Raw genomic sequence first — 23,193 nt, 5'->3', positions numbered from 1 at the left:
ATCCAGGTGTTCACTGGCAAACTTCAGACGGGCCGTCACATGTGCCTTCCGGAGCAGGGGGACCTTGCGGGCACTGCAGGATTGCAATCCGTTATGTCGTAATGTGTTACCAATGGTTTTCGTGGTGACAGTGGTCCCAGCTGCCTTGAGATCATTGACAAGTTCCCCCCTTGTAGTTGTAGGCTGATTTCTAACCTTCCTCATGATCAAGGATACCCCACGAGGTGAGATTTTGCGTGGAGCCCCAGATCTTTGTCGATTGACAGTCATTTTGTACTTCTTCCATTTTCTTACTATGGCACCAACAGTTGTCTCCTTCTCGCCCCGCGTCTTACTGATGGTTTTGTAGCCCATTCCAGCCTTGTGCAGGTGTATGATCTTGTCCCTGACATCCTTAGACAGCTCCTTGCTCTTGGCCATTTTGTAGAGGTTAGAGTCTGACTGATTCACTGAGTCTGTGGACAGGTGTCTTTCATACAGGTGACCATTGCCGACAGCTGTCTGTCATGCAGGTAACGAGTTGATTTGGAGCATCTACCTGGTCTGTAGGGGCCAGATCTCTTACTGGTTGGTGGGGGATCAAATACTTATTTCCCTCTGCAGAATGCAAATAAATTCATATACTTTCCACAATGTGATTTTCCGGATTTAATTTGTGATGTGCTATCTCTCACTGTTACCAATAACCTACCCTTCAATTATGGGCTGCTCATGTCTTTGTCAGTGGGCAAACTTACAAAATCAGCAAGGGATCAAATACTTATTTCCCCCACTGTATGCAATGCCACTGCCCATATAGGGAAATGGAAAGGTGATGGGATTTGATGTACTGCCTTTCTGTGGTTACAGTCAAAGAAGTTTGCATTACATATACAGGTACTTATTTTTTATTTTTTAGATTATATTTTATTTTTAGATTGTATTTTGTTATATATATTGTGCCTATGAGAACTTAAAATGTGCTTTCATGGTATTTGTTTTTATGGATCTAGACCACTGATACAGGCAAGACCGCCGAAATATGGGCCTTGTTAGGTACTTGAATAACATTTTGGCTTCTACTACTTTTGCATCCGGCTGCTGTTTCATCTGAGGGCCACTTCACTGTTTTCTGGGTTTGCTGCACTTTGTGTTGTTGTCTCCCTCTGGTCTGCTTATACTGCACTCCCCTGGTTTTCAGGCCACTGCACTAACCATTTGGCTACTCCTAATGGTTAGAACAGTAGTTGGCAGATAGCATCTGAATATCTCCACTTTCTAGGTAATTTTTGGCCTACCCTCGCCGTGTCCCAAACTTGGCCTCTTTTTAAATGGATAGTGTCAGGTTGTTCAGTCAGATTTTTGGCCCAATACTCTCCATATATGTATCTATAGTGTATGGATAGTAAAGTTACACATTCATGTAATTTATTTTTATTATCAGGCCATATGTGTACTATGAATAAAATAAATGCAAAAAAGAAAAGCATGTGGAAGCATGGTTTTGGGGATGATGGCGTAGAGGTTCTTCCTGTTTCGCTGTTCCTAGACTTAGGAGTAATGTCAGGAAATTCTTTTTCATGGAGAAGGTGGTTGATGCCTGGAATACCCTCCTGAGGGAGGTGGTGGAGAAAAAAATGATAGCGGAATTAAAAAAGGTGTGCGATGAAGACAGAGGATCTCTAATAGAAAATGAATGGTATAAAAAATACAAAACTTAAATGGTTGCATGTGTGTTTGTATGTTGAGTGGCGCTTTAGATGGTGACTCTGGCTGTGAAGAACTAAGGCCGGTGCTGAGCAGGCTTGTATGGTCTTGGTCCTGTATATGGCAATCCAGTTTAGGATGGGCTGGAGAGGGCTTGGACAGAAACTCCAGTAATTTGGAATGTGAGGACAGTGCCAGGAAGACTGTTATGGTCTGTGTCCCACAACTGACAAGATGGATTTGGATAGGCTGGAGTGGCATTCCAAGAAATTAGGTGCAGTTATAGACTACTTGGATTTGCGCACCCAATTGCCATCACTTAGGTGCAACCATTTACACCAGCTATCTTAGCGGAGATCATAACTGCATCTAACTTTAGGTGCCATTTACTAAATCTGGCCTTTAGTGCCTTAACCTCTATCACAAAATTAAATACCAAGAAAGGGAATGTAACTAAGGAAAGAGGCTTGGCACTGAGTCAGAAGAAAGAAGGGGGTGCTTTTAGCACTAGGGATCGGGTCTCCTGTCTTGAGCAGACATATTTTTATATTGTAATAGGACATATGGGTATGACATCCACACAGTCATTTTTGCCATCAATCTAATTAATTGAATTCATGCAAGTCCTAGGGGGACCATCAGCCAGTCTGGTTTTCAGGATATCCAGAATGAGAAAGATTATATGCAAATCTCTCTCACGCATATTCATTAGGGATTATTCTGAAAACCTGCCTGGTTGATGGTCTCCCAACACAGCCTTAAGAACCACTGTTATAGATTATACCCTCTTAAATAAAGTCAGTATACTTTTAAGATATATATGTTGAAGAATGAGGTGGATTTTCAATGTTCAGTAAACCTTTGTACAATCACCTTCCTTTATTCTGCTTCCTGTATGTTTTACAGAATTTCCTCAGGATAGTAAGCAATATCACAGACAGCAGTCTGTCAGAATTCTGGCAAGGTGACCAAAGCCGAAAAGCTTCCCAAGTGCTCCAGTCAACAGAAAGGTTTAGCCAGCTGCTGCAACCAGCTAATGAAACCTTCAAGATAGTTCTCCCAAACATCCAGCTGAAAGGGTCCATCTATGATAAAAACAACGTGGAAGACTATAAGAAGGCCTTTGACGAAAGCCTTGGAGTCAGCATGTTTATTAATCACAAAACAATTTCTTCTCTAGCTAATAAAACAAATGTTACAATCATTAGTATGACGTATGCCACCCTGGGTAGCATTTTGTCAGCAAATTCGGAAAAATTTAAAGCTTCTGAATTAATCAGTATTATTCAGTCAACATCTATAAGACTGGATGGCTTTGAAGAGAACACTGATGATTTTAAAATCTTAATGACATTTGGCATGAATAACTCAAATAAATTATATATTCAGCGCTGTGTCTTCTGGGACTACAAGCAACCAGGATATGGAGGTGGATGGTCTGATGTTGGCTGCCAAACTATAGTTTATCAAAACTTTACAAACTGCACTTGCAAACATTTGACCTCATTTGCTGTGTTAATGTCCATCAGCATGCCATCAATTCTCTTCATCGATGAGATTACCTGTGTTGGCATTGGTGCTTCCATAGTTTCACTTTTAATCTGTGTCACTATTGAATGGATAGTGTGGAAACATGTGGTTAGGACTAACGTTTCCTATTTCCGCCATACTTCTCTGGTCAATATTGCCTTTTCCTTGCTGTTCGCTGACATCTGTTTCCTGGCATCTGTCTTCCCTTCTATCCAAAACCAAAATTATGCATGTCTAGGAATAACCTTTCTGAACCATTTCTTTTATTTGTCACTCTTCTTCTGGACATTCTGCCAAAGCATGATGCTGCTTCATCAACTTGTCTTCTTATTCCACTATCTAAGAAAACGGGTGTATATTGCTCTCTCTTTTCTTATTGGTTATATGTTGCCTGCAACCATCTCTATGATAACATTTCTTTACTTCCATCCCAGAGGACAGTACATCCACCAAGCAGCCTGCTGGCTGAATCCAGAAAGTGGAGCAATATTTACATTTATAATCCCTGCAGGTTCTATCATTTGCATCAATTTTCTGACTTTGCTTGTGGTCATTTCCAAGTTGCTGAGACCCTCTGTATCTGATGCAAGCCCTGCCGATGACAGAGAAACTGCCAGAAGTATCATGAAAGCTATATTGGTGCTCACCCCAGTGTTTGGATTAACTTGGGCTTTTGGATTTGCTTTGCTGAAGGACCTGGGTGATCTCGGTAAAAAGATTTTCACTTACGGATTTGCAGGAATGAATGCCTTTCAGGTATGTAATGACTGGAAATCAGTGCAGTTCCCATCAACCCTAGGTATGCCTCCTTGACTCTCTTCTTTAGTACACACTCTATTCCTACCCCCCCCCCCCCCACCACACACACACACACACACACACACACATACTTTGCATGGCCTCCATTACAGCTGTTCTGTTTTCCTTTGACATTGTGTGACTCTCACTGAATTTGAGCCAAGTGGTGTTGGAGCTCCCATAATATTCTTGTGAAACTGTGAACAGTGGAATTCAGGCACCATGCTGTTCAAACTCACTAAGAGTAATATGGTCAGAGCTTTTTTTGAGGGGGTACTTGGGGGTACTGAGTACCAGCGCCTTTTCCATTGCCTGTTAAAATTGACATGGTCCCCAAGTTTTAATGAAAGAGCTCAGAATCTACACATAAATTCTGCCTTATCATAGATTCTGTGACTGGTTGCAGGGGGTCTGTCGATTGTGGGGTGGGTCCCTCAGTGATCACCCCACCCCTGAAGGGTGGCCTGTCATTTGAGTACCGACACCTTTTTCACTAGAAAAAACGCACTGCATATGGTGCTCCTCCATGGAAGGTGATGCAGATTAACAAACTGGGAAAAGAGCTGGTGTGAATAGACTAGAGAAAGGATTATGGTGATTTGTGGGCGAGGCTGGTGGGGTTGAGACTGGCTGGGATAAGGTTGCAGAGAGGAAGAAAGTATGTTGGTGGGAGGAGCAGGGGTGAGAATGTAGTGGGGACAGTGCATTGGAGGAAACGAATTGGGAAAAGATGGGCTGAGAGAGTGAGTCTGGAGATCAGACTTCATTTTAAATACGTATCACTCTCAATGTGTATGAGCAGCTGGGGGATTGGAGGGGAATTCTTCCGTGCCCCACCGTCCAAGGTGCATGGTGCCAGCCACTTTGCCAAGCAATAGTCCTGGCTTTCCCACTAAAAAAGCATTTCCCAAGTGGCCCCTGCTTGGTAAAGTAGTAAAGGTCAATGCCCTGGGATCTACCTAAAATACATTGATCCAAGGTTTAAACGCAATGGGATAGCTCCACTGAACAAACATCTGTTTTCCTTACAAGGGCTTCTTCATTCTGTTGACTACTTGTTTCATGGAAAAGAAGGTAAGAATAATTGCTAAGTTTTATAATTTGCATGTACATATCCCCTAATGTGTCAGACTAAACTAGAGGTTCTCAATCCGGTTCTGAAGTATTCCCTTGCCTGAATGGGTTTTAGGATGCTCAAAATGATCAATGAATCCACAAGGAATATTCACAAGATAGATTTGCGCTTGTGCTGCCTCCATTGTACGCAAATATACCTCATGACTTTTCATTCTACATATCCTGAAAACCAGACAGCTTAGGGCATACTCAAGGACCATAGCACCAAATGACTGATTTAATATGGTATTTTAGAACAAGCTACCTGTACTGTATTTCTTTTAATGAAATAGATCTAAAAAATAATAATAATAATAACCATCACTATGACTGATGGAAAGCCCTTTTAATCTTTAGTGGTAGAATTCCTTTTATTAGACCAAAGCAAAAGTAAAAATCCACTCCAGCAAAGCTGATAAATCACATCTGGTGCAACAAGCTTCAAGACCAGACACCTGTGACTTCTTCAAGTCTTAACACCTAAAACATGGCTCTACCCAGGAATAATCAGAAAGAATCATAAAGATCACAATTTCATGTATTTTACAGAGTCTGGAAAATAACACTTTCATAAGATATACAAAATGCCCCAAAATGCATTACTGTATGTGTTCCATAAATTTTCACTCTTCATATTTTCTAGGTGAGAGATGCTTTCCTTAATCAACTGTGGTCAACGGTAAGTGCCATTGAGCTTTTGTTTTCTAATGATTGTAAACTCTAACTATATAAAGAGCAATTCTATAAGGGACCCCTACATTTAGGCACCATTTACATGCACTAATTTATAGAATAGATGCACCTATACATGTAAATGATTATTATTCAGCACTTGATATACTGCAAGTGATCCCTGAAGCAACTATGTAGTTTACAATTTCCATTACGGGTACTTTGCATTGTCCCTAATGGGTTCACAATCTAAGTTATATATTGTACCTGGGGCAATGGAGAGATAAGTGACTTGCCCAGGGTCACATGGAGTTGCAGAGGGAATTGAACCTGGTTCCCCAGGAAAGAATGTTAGAAAGTGCCCACATGCACCTTGCAGCGCAGACAATGGGGATCTGCCCATAACCCCATGTTCACCCCACACTTTCTGGTGATATAAACCTGAAACAGAATCTTAAATTGAATGTCCTGCAGAGCCGCATTGGTAGTGGTGCCCTGAATCTCCTGAAAGGCATGTTGAAGTTGATTAACAGAAACATCCTCAGCCATATCAGACTCCCAGACACTAGCCAAGGCACCCAAATACAGGGCTCTCTTCAATTTTCTAATTATATGGTGCAGCTGAGAGAGATTATTAAGGGCAGGTGGCATCTGGAGGAACACCTGATCTAGTTTGGTGAAAACAATCTGAGTCGCTGGGGCATGCACAGTGGAGAGACAGTAATGGTGGGTCTGCGGGTATGCAAAAAAATTGCAGTTGGGGAAACCCCAGGCCTGAAGAAGCTGTTCAAAGGAAGGGAAGGAGCTTGTGCCCACAGAGGCAAAGTCCCCCAAATAACTCCCACCCTGAGCATGCCAGAGCTGGAAAGTGGAAATAAAAATTACTCACAAGAGTAGTACAAGGGTCCACACTCTGAGAGCCACCAAGGTAGCCCTCCACCAAGACCAAGCCTGCTTAAGAGCCTACACAAAAACAGTGGTCCAACATCCCCCAACCACCTCTGAATAGTTTGGGGTTTGAACTTGTTGAATCAACGGGCACGGTTATGCTGCTGAAAACCCCAAGTCTTCAGAAAGAATGCAGCAAGGCTCCTGCTGGTAAAATGGCAGCTGACCCGATGTCATCTCCACACACTTCTACTGTACCAGTGGTTGAGCTGCAGGAAGCTGCGGTTCAGGCAATTACTACTCATATGTCTGCTATTTTAGATAATTGCCTCTCCAATGTGCATACCACCACCATTGAAGACCTAAAGAGGCACCTGGACTCCCAGGTGGACCGCATCCAGTAGGCGGAAGACCGCATTTTCTGTCAGGAGGAGCATGCACTGGAAACTGATGGCAGGCTAGCAGCACTGCAGCATCAATTCAAGGCTCTGGGTGATCAGGTTGAGGACCAAGAAAATCAAGGCTGTGCAATAACATGCAGCTTATTGGCGTCCCGGAGTCCATTAAGGACAAAAAAACTTTGGTATTTGGCACAGCTCTGGTTCCCAAAAGAACAGCTTGGATTTGGATGGTTAGTGCATGAAGTCCAAGAGAGTCCATTGGATCGAGGTTCTCAGGGAGGATTGAAGTAGGCCCCAGTCAGTGATCGCCCATTTTTTAACGATGCAGAAAAACACCAATTATTGGCCCAGTACAGAATTAAACGTTCATTGGAGTATAAGGGATCTAAACTGTTGCTGTTACAAGATTTTTCTGCTAAGGTGTTAGAGCAACGGAGACTTCTTTCACCGTACTACACTCAGTTCTTTCAATGGGGTATTAAGTTTGCTTTCCAGTACCCGGTACGGTATGCATTACTCAAGAGAATAAATCTATTACCCTGGGCACCCCAGCGGCACTTCAGGCTTTCTCAGATAACCATTCAGCCTAAATCTTGGGGCACCTCAATTTTTGGTTCTGTGGTTGCTTTTTTTTGCAGTGCTTTTGTTGGGCCTTCCTGTCTCTTTAGCCTGTGGGACCTTGGTGCCCCTGGTTCTCTTTTTGATCCCAACTGACAACCATTGAGCGTGAGGGCCTGTTGCTGACTCTGTTATAGAGGTCTGCTGGCTGGATTTGTGAATTGTGTGTTGCCTTCCTGAGCCTGGCTATGCAGCACCTACCCTGGTGTCTTTGGATATTCGCCATCTCATTCCCCTTTGCTGGGTGAGAACAGATCATTTACTAGTTCTGGCTCTGGGTCGGGTCCTTACTGACTTCACTTTTGGTCCTATGTGGGTCCTGACTTCCCTTCTTTTTTTTGTTTTCATTTTAAAGCACCTGTTTAGGCTGGACTTGTGTGCAGCATCCATTGTTTTTCATTCTTTACTGCTGTTTGGCAGGTTTGGAGCACAGGATAGTGGGGGATGATAGTTGGGTTTGTGTAAAGTTGGAGTATGGAGGCCAATCACCTCCCTAGAGTCCTCGTCGCTTACTTCTGTTAATCACCTAGATCTGCTAGTTAGCCTTGGCGGATAGCAAATCTCAATAAAATATAAACTTAAGAGTTTTGATTGATTTTGCTGTTTGATATTTTTCTTGCCACATGCACACAGCAGTTGCATAAATATAAAATGTTTCCTCTTTGAGTGTTAGGTTTTGATTACCTATACAGTATTGTTTTGTTTCTCACCACCTTTATGGTTTATTTACCAATCCTAGAAAACAATCATAACATAAATGTATAGCTCACAGGTTGCTTCCCTGTTTCTGTGTTTCTTAACTAGCCATCTTCTGCTTCCTCTGCCACTACTACAAGCACAGCTGACAGTCAGTCAAAAACATCGTACAACCAGTCACTCAAGAAATAAAAAGAGGTATGTTTTAACAAATTAAATATATACAATGGAAACACAGTAAATAATTAACAGTGTAAATTCATACGCATGCAAATAAGATCCTGGTATGTAAATGTATTGCGTAACAGTTCCCGATGGGTTAAGCAGGTAAATTCAGGATGAGGAAGGAACTGTACTTTTGGCTCAATATTCAAAACAATTTAAATCACCTATCTGGGGCTAATCAGATATTTTCAATGGCATTTAACTGGATAGTGCCACTGAAAATGCTCAGTTAGCTCTCAAGCCGAAACCAACTATTTGGCGGGCATTCCGGAGATGGAATCAGCACTGATATCTGGCACTTAAATGGTTAAGAAAACCATGTAAATAGGACAGCACAAAGCACAGTGCTATCTAAATGTGATTCTTCATAGCTGATTAAGCGCTGAATATAAGTCAAACACAGCGAGGGTGACAAAAGAAAGAGCAGCAGATGGTGTCCAAACAATTGGCTTTATTACAACATCCGAGACTCGACACGAGTCGTGTTTTGGCCTAAAAGGGAGAGTTCAAGTTTACACACATTTTTTGTCAGAAGCAAGCATCACGTGTATTTCATTAAGGCTAGTTAAGAATCCTCATACATCCAATAGCAGACTCCTGAGGAAGGCCTTTTTAGGCCGAAACACAACTCGTGTCTAGTCTCGGGTGTTGCATCAAAGGCTTTAACTAAGAAATTGGGATATTGAGGGCAATAATGATGCTGATTGCAGAGTTTTCCCCTAGAAATTTGGACGGCACATAATCCGCCAGATTCTATAAACTTCTGTGCCCAAACATATGCCTAGTGCAAGTTATAGAATGAGGGCAGTTGCGTGTGCAAATTAATTTAATAATTGGCAATTACAGTACCATCTCAATTATCCGATGTAAATGGGACCGAGCCATTGACGGATAAGTGAAAAGTCAGATAATACGGAAAACAATGGCAATCCCTTAAAAAATGCACAGAAAACATATTTTATGCATAATGAACTGGCATAGGGTATCTGTATTTAAAATATTGTTTATTAGCACAAACCATGGCTTCTTTGCAAGATGTGAAGCCTTTAATGTTATGGGAGTTCATGAATAAGTTAACAGTTACGCATGAGCATTTACACCAGCTTTTGACATGGTGTAAGTGCTTATGCTTAAATTTAGGTGCAAACCTGCAGGCTTATGCTAGTCTATAAGAGCAGTTCTATGCAGAACTTCCTACATAGAATCCATTTATTTATTTGTATTTTTGCTCACACCTTTTTCAGTAGTAGCTCAAGGTGAGTTACATTCAGTGGGTACTTCTCTGTCCCTGGAGGGGCTCACAATCTACTTTTGTACCTGAGGCAATGGAGGGTAAGCAGCATTTGAACCTACCACCTCTGGATATCCAGAGGTGGTGCTCTAACCACTAGGCCCCTGATGGCGAACCTATGACACGCGTGTCAGCACTGACACGCGTGCCATTTTCGCTGACACGTGGCGGATTTCAGCATTTCCTTGATTTGTCCAGGTTTCTCGACAAATCAAGGGAATGCTGAAATCCGCCCCGCACTCCCCGACAGAATCCTCCGATGAGCACGCGACCACCTCACCTTCTTAACTCCTCTGCTCTGATGCACGCGCGATGGCGACGCAGGCAGGCTAGAGGCAGCGTCTGTGCTCGTGCGCGTGCCAGCCAGTGCCTGCATGCTCAGCATCAGCTGGTGATAATCCTGCACGCTGCACGCTTCACGCAGGCGCAGCGGCTTACTTCTACTGTCTGCAGCCTGCCACCTTCTCTTCAGCCGCTGCCATAATAATCGCGAGTCGACGAGAGCATGAGGCTGCAGCGGGACTGTCTGGTCTCTATCTTCTGACTCTTCTCTTGTGCCCTGCCTGCCCCTTGCTTAGCCGCTGCCATAACAGTGAGGGAAGATTCTTAAGAATGGGCTCCCATGATAAATTGTTTGGGATAAATATAAGTAATATAACAGCAGGTTATGCCATGATTTAACAGGGCAGGCATTTCTCAGTCTGGGGGGGAGGGGTGCATAGTTCTCTGAAAGAAAGACAATCTACTGAAGACCTTCCAGAGAATTACGTGCAGTGTGAGCTGATTTTCATTTTCTAAGTCTCACCCTGATGCTGCTGCTGCTGTTCTTCTTTCTTTCCTTTCCAGATTAGTTAAGGAGTGTGGTAGCCGTGTTAGTCCACTCTTAAGGTTATCAATAGAAATCAAACAAAATAAAACATGGAAAAGAAAATAAGATACCTTTTTTATTGGACATAACTTAATACATTTCTTGATTAGCTGACGAAGAAGGGCAACCTTCGAAAGCTAATCAAGAAATGTATTAAGTTATGTCCAATAAAAAAGGTATCATTTTATTTTCTTTTCCATGTTTTATTTTGTTTGATTTCTATTGATAACAGGCTAGTTAAAGAATTCCCCCTCCCCCTCACTTATCTTAGTTCACGGCACCCCACACAAGTTAAATAATATCAAGACCAACAAAAGAAACCGACTGACAGATGAACAAAGAAGTCGCTAAGCAGGTAAGTTAAATAATTAGTTTTTGGTTTATTAAAAACAGTTATATATTACAATTATACATTTTTGTTATTTAAACTATAAATATCGCGAAATTATGGTTTTTTTCTCGAAGTGACACACCACCCAAGTTATGCTCGGTTTTTTGGCGAATTTTGACACACCAAGCTCAAAAGGTTGCCCATCACTGCACTAGGCCATTCCTCCATTCCATACTTAGTAGGTGTCATCCTGGCAGCTAAATTCTGGTGCTCATTCTTGAATCAAACTCAGTATGTGCTGAAAGTTACAAATATAGATTTCTTTTTTTTCCCCATAAATTTGTATTGAATTTTCTGATAAACACAGCTTATACAAAAACAAACGCATTCTTAACATAAGAAAAAAGTAACCCTAGCCCCCCCCAACCTCCCCTTCTACAAACATAGATTTCAATATACCATCTCTGTGCATATTTCCCCTCATCAGAGCCCGCTCTGAGCAGCATAGGTTCTTTTTTTTATCCACCGATTCTTGTAGGCAATAATGAAAAGGCTATTTTCCACAAGAAAAACACATTTACCCTGGTTATTACTTCCCAAAGCTCAAAGGAGATACTGGGTTGTTAAATGCCCAGATTTGAGCATACAGGAGGTCTATTTTGATTGTCTCCCTCTTCTGGCAAGGCTCCAAACCTTGTGGTCTGGAGAAATAGGAACATGGCCTCAGAGGTGCATACCATGGCTGTGGTACTGCAGGGCTGTGGAAGTGTCACAGTGGTGAGGCAGGCCAGGATGGAACACAGCTGTTGGCAGCCCTTGGAAAAGAAGGAAGGTGTGAGCAGCTCCAGACGATCCATGTGGTTGGGGTCAGCAGCAATGTGGTAGGAATGGGAGGTTTCATCAGGGAACATAGTACAGCAGCAGTAATGTGGGAACCACACTCTTTGGCCAGCCTCAGCAAGGCCAGTGGAAACTGGTGCTTTACTATGACTACTCATCTTAGTGGTGTAGCTACAGGGGCCCCCCCTGCTTCTGTCTCAGGCCCCCCCAACAACAGTGGCCAGCCAGATTGTCAGTTGACCCTTAAAATCAGCACTACAAAAGCCAGATTTTTGCTCCCTCAGGCTTCCCTCTCCATCCCCACAGTCAGGCAGTTGAGCTCTCCCTCCCTTCCTTCTCCCTCTTCCCACAGTCTTCTCAATCAGCAGTGAGCTGCGGCACGGACAGTGCTAAAGACAACTGCTAGCTGCCCTGGTCTGTTCGCTGCTTCATCCCACATTTTCAACTTCCTGTGAGTGGAACTAAGCAGTGAACCGGACCGTGGCAGCTGGAAGCAGCTGTCTTCAGCAATGCCTGCGGCTCACTGCCCAAGGAGGTTTGATTGAGAATAGGAACATGATGTCAAAAAGTTGAAGCCACAGAGGTTAATCTCTCTTTCCACTCCCCCCAAGCAGCCATTATCCTAATTCTCCGTACACTCACAAAAAGCAAACAAACCTAAGAGCTGCTGCATCCACATTCTCGTTCTTTATCGTCGGTGCCATTTTATTTGATCCCACTTATATTTTCAAACATGCTGGCTTGTGCAGCATACAGGTGTACCCAGAGTAAGTATAACGGAATACTTTTTTTTAAGTAGAGTAGTAATTTGTTATAAATTGTAATCAGCAGTGTGATATCGAGGGCAGCTGACACCCGGGATGGGTCGCCGCTGCGCACCCCCCCCCCTCGGCGGGCACCCTCCCCACTCCGGAGCTCACACCTCCCCCCCGGAGCGCATTCGTACTTGCATGGGGAAGCGGCGAGGGGCGATCCGTCCCGAGTGCACGTTGCTGGGAGCTGCGTCGGCTCCGCTGGTTCCCTGCTCTCTGTGCCCCAGAACAGGAAGTAACCTGTTCCGGGGCAAAGGGAGCAGGGAACCAGCAAAGCCGACACCCCCCCAGCGGTGTTCACCCGGGGTGGACCGCACCCCCCCTTCCTACGCCACTGGTAATCAGTATGTCATTTGGAGGGACTGGTTATAGGGACACCCTAGAACGCTTTCACTCTAAGGCATTATTTGGTATACTCCTAAACAGTTCTCACACCTATATGCCTAGTGTCACTGCCCCCCCATGTTAACTCTGGACCCTCCCCCCAAAAATGTCAAGCCTGGCTACGCCCCTGACTTCATCTCCCTATCTACCTGAAGCTGTATCAGCCTTTCTGCAACATGCCAAATCCTTTTGTTATTTGTACTTGTACCTGCACTCTTCTTACACAAGTTCTTTTGAACTATGCATCGTTCTCTACGGATCCCTGCATGGTTCAAACCTTTGCTGTATGAACTGTGCAGCAGAAGAGAAAATAAAAAGAGAAGCCAGAGCACCATGGAAGGAAGGACTGATTTTACAAGAAACTGTTTGACACAGAAGTGAGGAGCTGAGGGAGAAGACAGACTCAAAACTGAAGTGGAACTGAGGGAGAACTGGGGACCACTAAGCTCCAAAACTTGAAAGCCAGGATTCAAGATACAGCACTGCAGACTCAGGGCAAGAACTCTGTGTGCCCACAGCTAACAACCTTCGTGCAGAGCTCCACTTACATATACATGGCTTAGCTGTCACACATGCAGTTTCCTCCTTCATAATCCCACATGTCCCTACTACAAAGACAGATATAATTTATTCCAAAATGATATCTTTCTGAATATTATAAATGTAAAATCGAGCGTGGTACCGGAAGATTGGAGGGTGGCCAATGTAACGCCCATTTTTAAAAAAGGTTCCAGGGGAGATCCGGGAAATTATAGACCTGTGAGTCTGACGTCGGTGCCGAGGAAAATGGTAGAGGCTATTATTAAAAACAAAATTACAGAGCACATCCAAGAACATGGATTACTGAGACCGAGTCAGCACGGCTTTTGTGTGGGGAAATCTTGCCTGACCAATTTACTTCAATTCTTTGAAGGAGTAAACAAACATGTGGACAAAGGGGAGCCGGTTGATATTGTATATCTGGATTTTCAAAAGGCGTTTGACAAGGTACCTCATGAAAGGCTACAGAGGAAATTGGAGGGTCATGGGATAGGAGGAAAAGTCCTATTGTGGATTAAAAACTGGTTGAAGGATAGGAAACAGAGAGTGGGGTTAAATGGAAAGTATTCACAATGGAGAAGGGGATGTCAGAGAAATAGCAAAGGCATGGGTGTCCTTCTCACAGAAGCATCCGGGCATGGACATCCTTCTCACAAACATCCACATTTTGGACATCTTCAACTGCCGTCGCAGGGACAGAGGCATAGAAATATCCAGTGTACCTGAATGTAACTCACCTTGAGCTACTACTGAAAAAGGTGTGAGCAAAATCTAAATAAATAAATAGTGAAGGACATCCTCAACTGCCGTCACAGGGACGGAGGCATAGCGAAGGAGGTCCTTCACCCATACTCTAAAAAAAAAAAAAAAAGTTTTTAAAGTAGTTTTTTTTCGGGGTGGGAGGTGGTTAGTGACCACTGAATGCCTTTTTCCATTCAGTTAGTGCATCAGTTAGTCCACTGCAGTGCCCCCTAGGGTGCCCGGTTGGTGTCCTGGCATATCAGGGGGACCAGTTCACTACGAATGCTGGCTCCTCCCACGACCAAATGATTTGGATTTGGTCATTTTTTAGATGGGCGTCCTCGGTTTCCATTATTGCCGAAAATGGGACGACCATCTCTAAGGTCAACCTAAATGTTGAGATTTGGGCATCCCCAACTGTGTTATCGAAACGAAAGATGGACGTCCATCTTGTTTCGATAATATGGGTTGCCCCGCCCCTTTACGGGGCCGTCCTGCGAGGACACCCTCATGACAACTTGTGCGCCCCATTCGATTATGCCCCTCTATGGGGCCCTAAGGCACGCTGAAAAGTGGCCTGGCCTGGTGTAGGCACGTGTTTTGCACGCGCTCAGGTAAATTTTTCAGCACGCCTGGAAAAAAGGCTCTTTTTTTTGTAGCTGAAAATGGACATGCGGCAAAATTAAAACCAGCGTGCATCCATTTTTGGCCTGAGACCTTCCCGCCACCCATTGACTTAGCGGTAAGGTCTCATGCTCTAACTGGGCGGTAGGCAGCCAGCGCACGTAAACTGCTGATTACCACCGGGTAAGTGAAACGTGGTAGAAAATAGAAAATATTTTCTACCATATGTTTTGGGCGAGCATCAAAAATGGAATTACCTCTCAGGGCACATGGTAGCCGGGCGGTAGTTCCAATTTGGCATGCGTTGGACGTGCGTAGGCACCTACGCGCCTTAGTAAAAGGACCCCTATGTTCCTGCTTGCATTTTCTGTTCTGCTAAGAAAGCACTTTTGGTTGTATCCATTCAGCCACGGCCAGGTTGGCTAAAACCCAAAGCTGGGCATTCTCTTCTTTTGTGCCTTAGAACTGGAACACAATCCCATCAGAAGCTCTTTTATCAAACACTTAACCGAGCACTTAAGTTGTGGCTCTTCAGTCAAGCTTTCAATTATTGTATCAGGCTTTACTGCATGACGTTTTAAGTTTGGTTACCGTTTACTTTTTAGATAGCAGCAGCAGCAGTTGGTCTTAAATACTGGCATTTACTGCCAACAGTTTTATACTTGAGCACTGGACCATAGTGAGCTATAATTGCATCCTCTGCAACTCGACCACTGATGCCGCTCCGCCTCTCCTGTTTTGCCACCACCAACAAATGGAGGATACAATGGGATGAGAGCAATTCTTGTGCTCTGTGTGGCCACAGCACTGCATGAACAACCTTTTTTTTTGCAAGTTTTATGCAAGTATTTACCATTTTATTGGTATATTTTATAAATTTCTGTAACTTATATGCCCAATTTTATTCCTGTTCATTTTATATCCTTTCTAGGAGTCATAGGAAATCAAATTTTGGGACCAAAATATGCACATTTCATTTCAAAACTGTGCAAGTAATTAAAGATTAACAAAAAACTGGACCTTAACACATTTCTTGATTAGCTTTCAGGACTTAGCATTCCCTTCCTCAGGTCCCACACAAGAAGTGACTGTTAATTCTCTAAAGCCAGTCAAGAAATGCATTGTCCATTCCACAAAGTATCATGTTAGTGCTGTTTGTTGACCTTTATTTCCAAGCATTCAAGTGAACTAAAATGGTTACCACATTACTGTGTTCAAAACTGTGCGAGTAAATTGCTGTTTGCTCCCTTTTTTGCTCTAGTTTTTCCAAAAACTCAAATCTGGTTCCTAATGGGATATTTCTGTCTTTTTGGCATAACCATGTTATTAGAACATAAGATCTTAAGAATAGCTATACTGAGTCAGACCAATGGTCTACCTAGCCCAGTATCCTGCTTCCAACAGTGGCCAATCCAGATTTCAAGTACCTGGCAGAAGCCTAAATAATAGCAACATTCTATGTTACCAATCCCATGGTAATCAGTGGCGTCCTCCATGTCTATCTCATAGCAGACTATGGACTTTTCCTCCAAGAACTTGCCCAAACCGTTTTTAAACCCAGGTATGCTAGCTGCTGTTACCACATCTTCCAGCAATGAGTTCCAGAGCTTAACTATTCGTTAAGTGAAAAAATATTTTCTCCTATTTATTTTTAAAGTATTTTCATGTAACTTCATTGAGGGCCCTGTTTACTAAGCCACGCTAGAGGCACGCTAGCATTTTTAGCATGCTCTAATCATTAGCATGCGTTAACTGTGTAGATGCCCATAATATTCATATGGGTATCTACACGGTTAGCATGCACCAACTTTTAGAGCGCACTAAAAACTCTAGTGCACCTTAGTGTCCTCTAGTGTTTGTACTTTTTGAAAGAGTATAAAATCAATTCACTTTTACCCATTCTACACCACTCAGGATTTGGTAGACGTCAATCACGTCCCCCCTCATCCGTCTCTTTTCCAAGCTGAAGACCCCCTTTTTAGCCTTTCCTCTTATGGGAGCAGTTTTATCCCCTTTATCATTTTGGTTGCTCTTCTTTGAACATTTTCTAATTCCACTATATCTTTTTTGAGATACAGCATAATTCCTTTTATTTCCAAGTTTAGAACTGTCCAGTTCAGAGGCGTACCTGGACTTCGGCAGGAGGGAGGGCCAGAGCCAGAGTGAGGGGGCATATTTAGCCCCCCCCACCTGGCACCGCCGACCCCCCCCCCCCCCCCCCGCCATTGCCAGACCCCCCGCTGCCAACTTTGACACCCCCCCCCCCTGCTGACAACCCTCTCCACCCCCCTCCCACCGCCATCTCCTACCTTTGCTGGCGGGGGACCCCAACCCCCACCAGCCGAGGTCCTTCCGTTGCAAACCTGGCAGGGGATCCCAACCCCCGCCAGCCGAGGTCCTCTCTTCTTCTGTTGCAAAGCTGGCGGGGGATCCCAACCCCCGCCAACCACAGTCCTCTCTTCCGTTGCAGCAAAGCTTCCTTCCGTTTCAAATTCTGAGTCTGACGTAAGGATGTCAGACTCAGAACAGGAAGCTTTGCTTCAACGGAAGAGAGGACCTCGGCTGGCGGGGGTTGAGGTCCCCCGCCAGCTTTGCAACGGAAGAAGAGAGGACCTCGGCTGACGGGGGTTGGGGTCCCCCGCCAGCTTTGCATCAGAAGGACCTCAGCTGGCGGGGGTTGGGGTCCCCCGTCAGCAAAGATAGGCGATGGTGGGTTGGCAGCAGGAGGGGGGTGGAGAGGGTTGTCAGCAGGGGGGTCCAGGGCCAAATCTACGAGGGTCCAGGCCCCCGTGGCCCCACGCAGATACGCCCCTGGTCCAGTTAAACCTTATCAGATAAGTCATGGCTTTCAAATCAGTTGGCTAAAATTATAAAGATACCTTTAACCAGATACCTTCAATGGAAGGACAGAGCTGGTTATAGTGACTGAGCAGCTTATTCAGATCACTTATTAATATTAGCCCCATTATATTAATGACTATTGCTTTAGGAATGATTAGTGCATCTGGAAATGGAAAAAATAGATTATTTTTCATCAGAAATATAGTTTAGTTTTGATCCACAAAAACATTTCTACTGTGTGTAAATGTTATACAGTTGATAATTACATGCATAATCTTTGTCCATTTACTGTCTGTACATTTCTGTTGAAAACTCACTTAACACTTTCTAAAAGGAAGAATTATCATTGCTGAGATTCAGATTCCCCACTGCCACTTTTATACACCGCCCTGCACTGATCTCAGAATCTATATATATATAACTCACCCTCAACGTTCTATTGGCTGCTGATGTCACTGAAGCCAAGGTTCGTATGTTCGAAGCTCTGAAGCCTCGAAAATCACAGTCTCTGGGCCCCGCCCTCGCGTCAAACGTTATGACGTTGAGGGCGGAGGCGGAGCAATTCACCCACATCGACGACAGGTGGGGGGGGCCCACAGGAAAGCCTTGCTAGCGCCCGTTTCATTGGCTCCAGAAACGGGCCTTTTTTTACTAGTATAAAATAAATGTAGTTCTCAAGCATAACAGAAACCTGGCTCTGCCCTGATGACTCTGCTTCAGTCGCAGCCCTGTGCCATGGCGGTTATCTATTTTCACATATTCCTCGCCCTGCTGGCCGTGGGGGCGGTGTTGGACTACTTCTCTCTCCCTCCTCCAGATTTCAACCCCTTCTTCCACCTCAATCTCACTGTTTTTCCTCCTTTGAAGTCCACTCTATCCGCCTTTTCTCTCCTCTGCCTCTTCGAATAGCGGTCATTTATCGTCCCCCTGATAAGTCCCTTTCATCCTTTCTCAGTGACTTTGATGCCTGGCTTGCCTTCTTCCATGATCCTTCCTCCCCCTCTCTCATCCTTGGTGACTTTAATATTCCTGCTAATGATCCTTCCAACTCTTATATTTCCAAGTTACACGCTTTAACGTCGTCCTTTAATCTCCAACTATGCTCCACCTCCCCCACTCATCAAAATGGTCACTGTCTTGATCTCATCTTCTCCTCCAACTGTTCACCCTCTAGTTTCCTTGCCTCCGATCTTCCCCTCTCTGATCACCATCTTATAACTTTCACACTTACTGTAAATCTCCTCCCTCCCAGTCCCGTCCTATCCTATCTAATTTATCTAGGAATCTTCACGACATTGACCCTTCATCTCTATCCTCCCATGTTTCAAACCTCCTCTCTACTGTGGCACCATCCACGTCTGTCAACGAGGCTGTTTCTTCTTACAACAATACTCTATCCTCTGCCTTAGACACTCTTGCACCTTTGATGACCCGCCCTGTAAGGCGTACAAAACCCCAACCCTGGCTGACTTCTAATATCCGCTACCTACGTTCCTGTACCCGCTCCGCCGAACGCCTCTGGCGGAAATCTCGGGCCCTTGCTGATTTCTTACACTTTAAGTTCATGCTGACCTCCTTCCAATCTGCTCTTTTACGTGCCAAACAGGATTATTATATCCAACTGACCAACTCTCTTGGCTCTAATCCTCGACTTCTCTTCACCACATTGAACTCTCTCCTCAAGGTGCCCCCTCCCCCAACTCCCCCTTCATTATCTCCTCAGACCCTTGCTGAATTCTTTCACAACAAGGTTCAAAAGATAAACCTTGCTTTCTCTACCTCACCAGCTCTCCCTCCACTAGTCCGGTCCCCTCTCTCTCCTTCCCCTCATTCCCTTTCCTCCTTTCCTGAAGTTACTATTGAGGAAACTACACTTCTCCTTTCTTCCTCAAAATGTACCACCTGTTCCTCTGATCCCATTCCCACCCACCTTCTTAATGCCATCTCTCCTACTCTTATTCCTTTTATCTGTCACATTCTCAACCTCTCACTTTCCACTGCGACTGTCCCTGCTGCCTTTAAACATGCTGTGGTCACACCTCTCCTTAAGAAGCCTTCACTTGACCCTACTTGCCCCTCTAATTACCGACCCATCTCCCTCCTTCCTTTTCTCTCCAAATTACTTGAGCGTGCTGTTCACCGCCGCTGCCTTGATTTTCTCTCCTCACATGCTATTCTTGACCCATTACAATCTGGTTTTCGCCCTCTCCACTCAACCGAAACTGCGCTTACTAAAGTCTCCAATGACCTATTACTGGCTAAATCCAGAGGTCAATATTCCATCCTCATTCTTCTTGATCTTTCCGCTGCTTTTGACACTGTCGATCACAGCATACTTCTCGATACCCTGTCCTCACTTGGATTCCAGGGCTCTGTCCTTTCCTGGTTCTCTTCCTACCTCTCCCTCCGCACCTTTAGTGTTCACTCTGGTGGATCCTCTTCTACTTCTATCCCTCTGCCTGTCGGCGTACCTCAGGGTTCTGTTCTTGGTCCCCTCCTCTTTTCTATCTACACTTCTTCCCTTGGTTCATTAATCTCATCCCATGGCTTTTCCTACCACCTCTATGCTGATGACTCCCAAATCTACCTTTCTACCCCTGATATCTCACCTTGCATCCAAACCAAAGTTTCAGCGTGCTTGTCTGACATTGCTGCCTGGATGTCTCAACGCCACCTGAAATTAAATATGACCAAAACCGAGCTTCTCATTTTCCCCCCCAAACCCACCTCCCCGCTCCCCCCGTTTTCTATTTCTGTTGATGGCTCTCTCATTCTCCCTGTCTCCTCAGCTCGAAACCTTGGGGTCATCTTTGACTCTTCTCTCTCCTTCTCTGCTCATATCCAGCAGACCGCCAAGACCTGTCGTTTCTTTCTTTACAACATCCGTAAAATCCGCCCCTTTCTTTCCGAGCACTCTACCAAAACCCTCATCCACACCCTTGTCACCTCTCGTTTAGACTACTGCAATCTGCTTCTTGCTGGCCTCCCACTTAGTCACCTCTCCCCTCTCCAGTCGGTTCAAAACTCTGCTGCCCGTCTCATCTTCCGCCAGGGTCGCTTTACTCATACTACCCCTCTCCTCAAGACCCTTCACTGGCTCCCTATCCATTTTCGCATCCTGTTCAAACTTCTTCTAATAACCTATAAATGTATTCACTCTGCTGCTCCCCAGTATCTCTCCACACTCGTCCTTCCCTACACCCCTTCCCGTGCACTCCGCTCCATGGATAAATCCTTCTTATCTGTTCCCTTCTCCACTACTGCCAACTCCAGACTTCGCGCCTTCTGTCTCGCTGCACCCTACGCCTGGAATAAACTTCCTGAGCCCCTACGTCTTGCCCCATCCTTGGCCTCCTTTAAATCTAGACTGAAAACCCACCTCTTTAACATTGCTTTTGACTCGTAACCACTTGTAACCACTCGCCTCCACCTACCCTCCTCTCTTCCTTCCCGTTCACATTAATTGATTTGATTTGCTTACTTTATTTATTTTTTGTCTATTAGATTGTAAGCTCTTTGAGCAGGGACTGTCTTTCTTCTATGTTTGTACAGCGCTGCGTATGCCTTGTAGCGCTATAGAAATGCTAAATAGTAGTAGTAGTAGTAGTAGTAGATAGGTCCCATCTTCAGAATGTTGTGTGGTAAGACTTCTCAGAATAGAGGCCATTGGGAAGTGTCTAGTAGAGAATGAATTAGCGTCAGTTATAGAAAATTAGCAGAAGCCTGGTCGCTGCAGGTAATGAGATTTTAAAAGAGTAGGTGTTAAGGTTATTACAGTGTGATCTTGTTGCAACATGCTCAACAAAGAGTAGCAGGAATCTGATGCAGAACTCTATTTAGTATAAGAGCCTTAATATTTTTTATGTATGTTTGTCTTGACTAGATTGTAAGCTCCATTGAGCAGACACTGTCTCTTATTTGTATCGGAAAAATGCTGGATATGCCTAGTAGCACTTTAGAAGTGAAAAGTAATAGTAGTAGTAGTATGAAGGATTTTTCATCGTGTTACAGTTTGAGAATGTTGTACAATTAATAAATGTAACCTCCACAGTGAAAAGAACCAGTGAAGATGGCAACAGAAGAGAAGACAAATATGAAATAGTACTGGAATCCCTTGAATAGAATAGTGCCATCAAGTGGTCTTCTAATAGATTGCATCCTCAGTGTAGAAGGCTTTAACTTATGGCTGTTGTATATTTTAACAAAGGTAATGCCTCTTTAGACTTAAGAAAAGTAGATGTTAGATTCCCTTAATACATCTTACATCCAGTGTCTTGATTCAGTCCATTCATTTTTTAAAATCTAATAGGGAATATTTGTGAGTTCCCATGTTATTTTAACCAGACAGTTCTCAAAAGATTTGATTCTGTTTGTTGCTAGGAATCTGCATTAAACCAAATCATCAAAACTCAGTACTCTATACTTGAATTGATGTTTTAATTCTTTTTATTTTTATAAGCTTCAAGGCACCAAAATATTTCAGTATTGCTTGACTTTATTTTCTAGCCAGGATGGCAAATATTGCAAGAGCTAGTACTATTGTTCCTGCTATTCCTCCAATCACCATTCCAAGAATGCTCCCGTATACCTGCACCGCCTCACACTTCGCACCAGTGTAGAAGAAAGCTTGTCCTGACACACACCTGTAAATGCAAATGAGCAAAAAAAAATGAGTTCTTGTCTATATGGACTCTTTCCACATCTAAGCATCACTCAAGGTGTTTGTTTCATGTATGGGATTTTATCTTGGCCCAATCATTCTCTCCTTCTCCTCTGAACTTCCAGCTCAGTGGAATCAGGATTGGGGGGGGGGGGGGGGGGGGGGGCTCAAATCTGGTGCCATGAACTTTCATTTATAGCTAATTACGAACTTTTCCACTATTTTGCATCTCCCCATCCCTAAACATACCTAGTTTGCTCATTGCAGTGATGATTATGGGCCAGGGGGTAATACATCAGAGCTCCTACCATTTAAAAATGGGACCCGAGTCTGGCCACTAGGTGTCACCCTCAATCAATGACTATGACTCCTCATGGAGTACTCTGAATACTCGAAGGCAAAAAAGGAGGTAAAAAATCCTCACGACACCGTGAAGATGAAACAAAAAAGTGAGGAGAATGGATGAGGATACCAACTGTTTTATATTTATTCACTTAAAAAATTCACTTAAAAAATTACATGTGCATAAACAGCGACCCGACACGGCCGTGTTTCGGCACAATGGCCTGCTTCAGGGGTCTTTATAACCTAAATTAAACAATAAAATATATTAAAAAAGATATATTGATTT

At 44.0% G+C, this 23,193-nt stretch overlaps 2 protein-coding genes across 2 annotated transcripts in view; one reads left to right on the top strand and one right to left on the bottom strand.

The window, feature by feature from the left end:
- ADGRF3 (adhesion G protein-coupled receptor F3) overlaps positions 1-15,901 on the top strand; it is a 66,904-nt gene extending 51,003 nt beyond the window's left edge. Inside the window, exons 15-19 of the mRNA XM_030195135.1 lie at positions 2,593-3,972; positions 5,047-5,088; positions 5,774-5,809; positions 8,514-8,603; positions 15,667-15,901. Of these exons, the coding sequence (XP_030050995.1) occupies positions 2,593-3,972; positions 5,047-5,088; positions 5,774-5,809; positions 8,514-8,597 (1,542 nt within the window). The 3' untranslated portion in view covers positions 8,598-8,603; positions 15,667-15,901. The remainder of the gene's footprint in view (positions 1-2,592; positions 3,973-5,046; positions 5,089-5,773; positions 5,810-8,513; positions 8,604-15,666) is intronic.
- Positions 15,902-22,375: 6,474 nt separating this feature from the next.
- Positions 22,376-23,193, bottom strand: part of MEP1A (meprin A subunit alpha) — a 70,505-nt gene continuing 69,687 nt past the window's right edge. The window contains exon 16 of the mRNA XM_030195134.1: positions 22,376-22,545. Within this exon, the coding sequence (XP_030050994.1) occupies positions 22,398-22,545 (148 nt within the window). The 3' untranslated portion in view covers positions 22,376-22,397. The remainder of the gene's footprint in view (positions 22,546-23,193) is intronic.

The sequence above is a fragment of the Microcaecilia unicolor genome, chromosome 3 (assembly GCF_901765095.1).
Source record: "Microcaecilia unicolor chromosome 3, aMicUni1.1, whole genome shotgun sequence".
Lineage (NCBI taxonomy): Eukaryota > Metazoa > Chordata > Amphibia > Gymnophiona > Siphonopidae > Microcaecilia > Microcaecilia unicolor.
The sequence above is the reverse complement of the archived record's forward strand: the minus strand, read 5'-3'. Positions and strand labels throughout refer to the sequence as shown.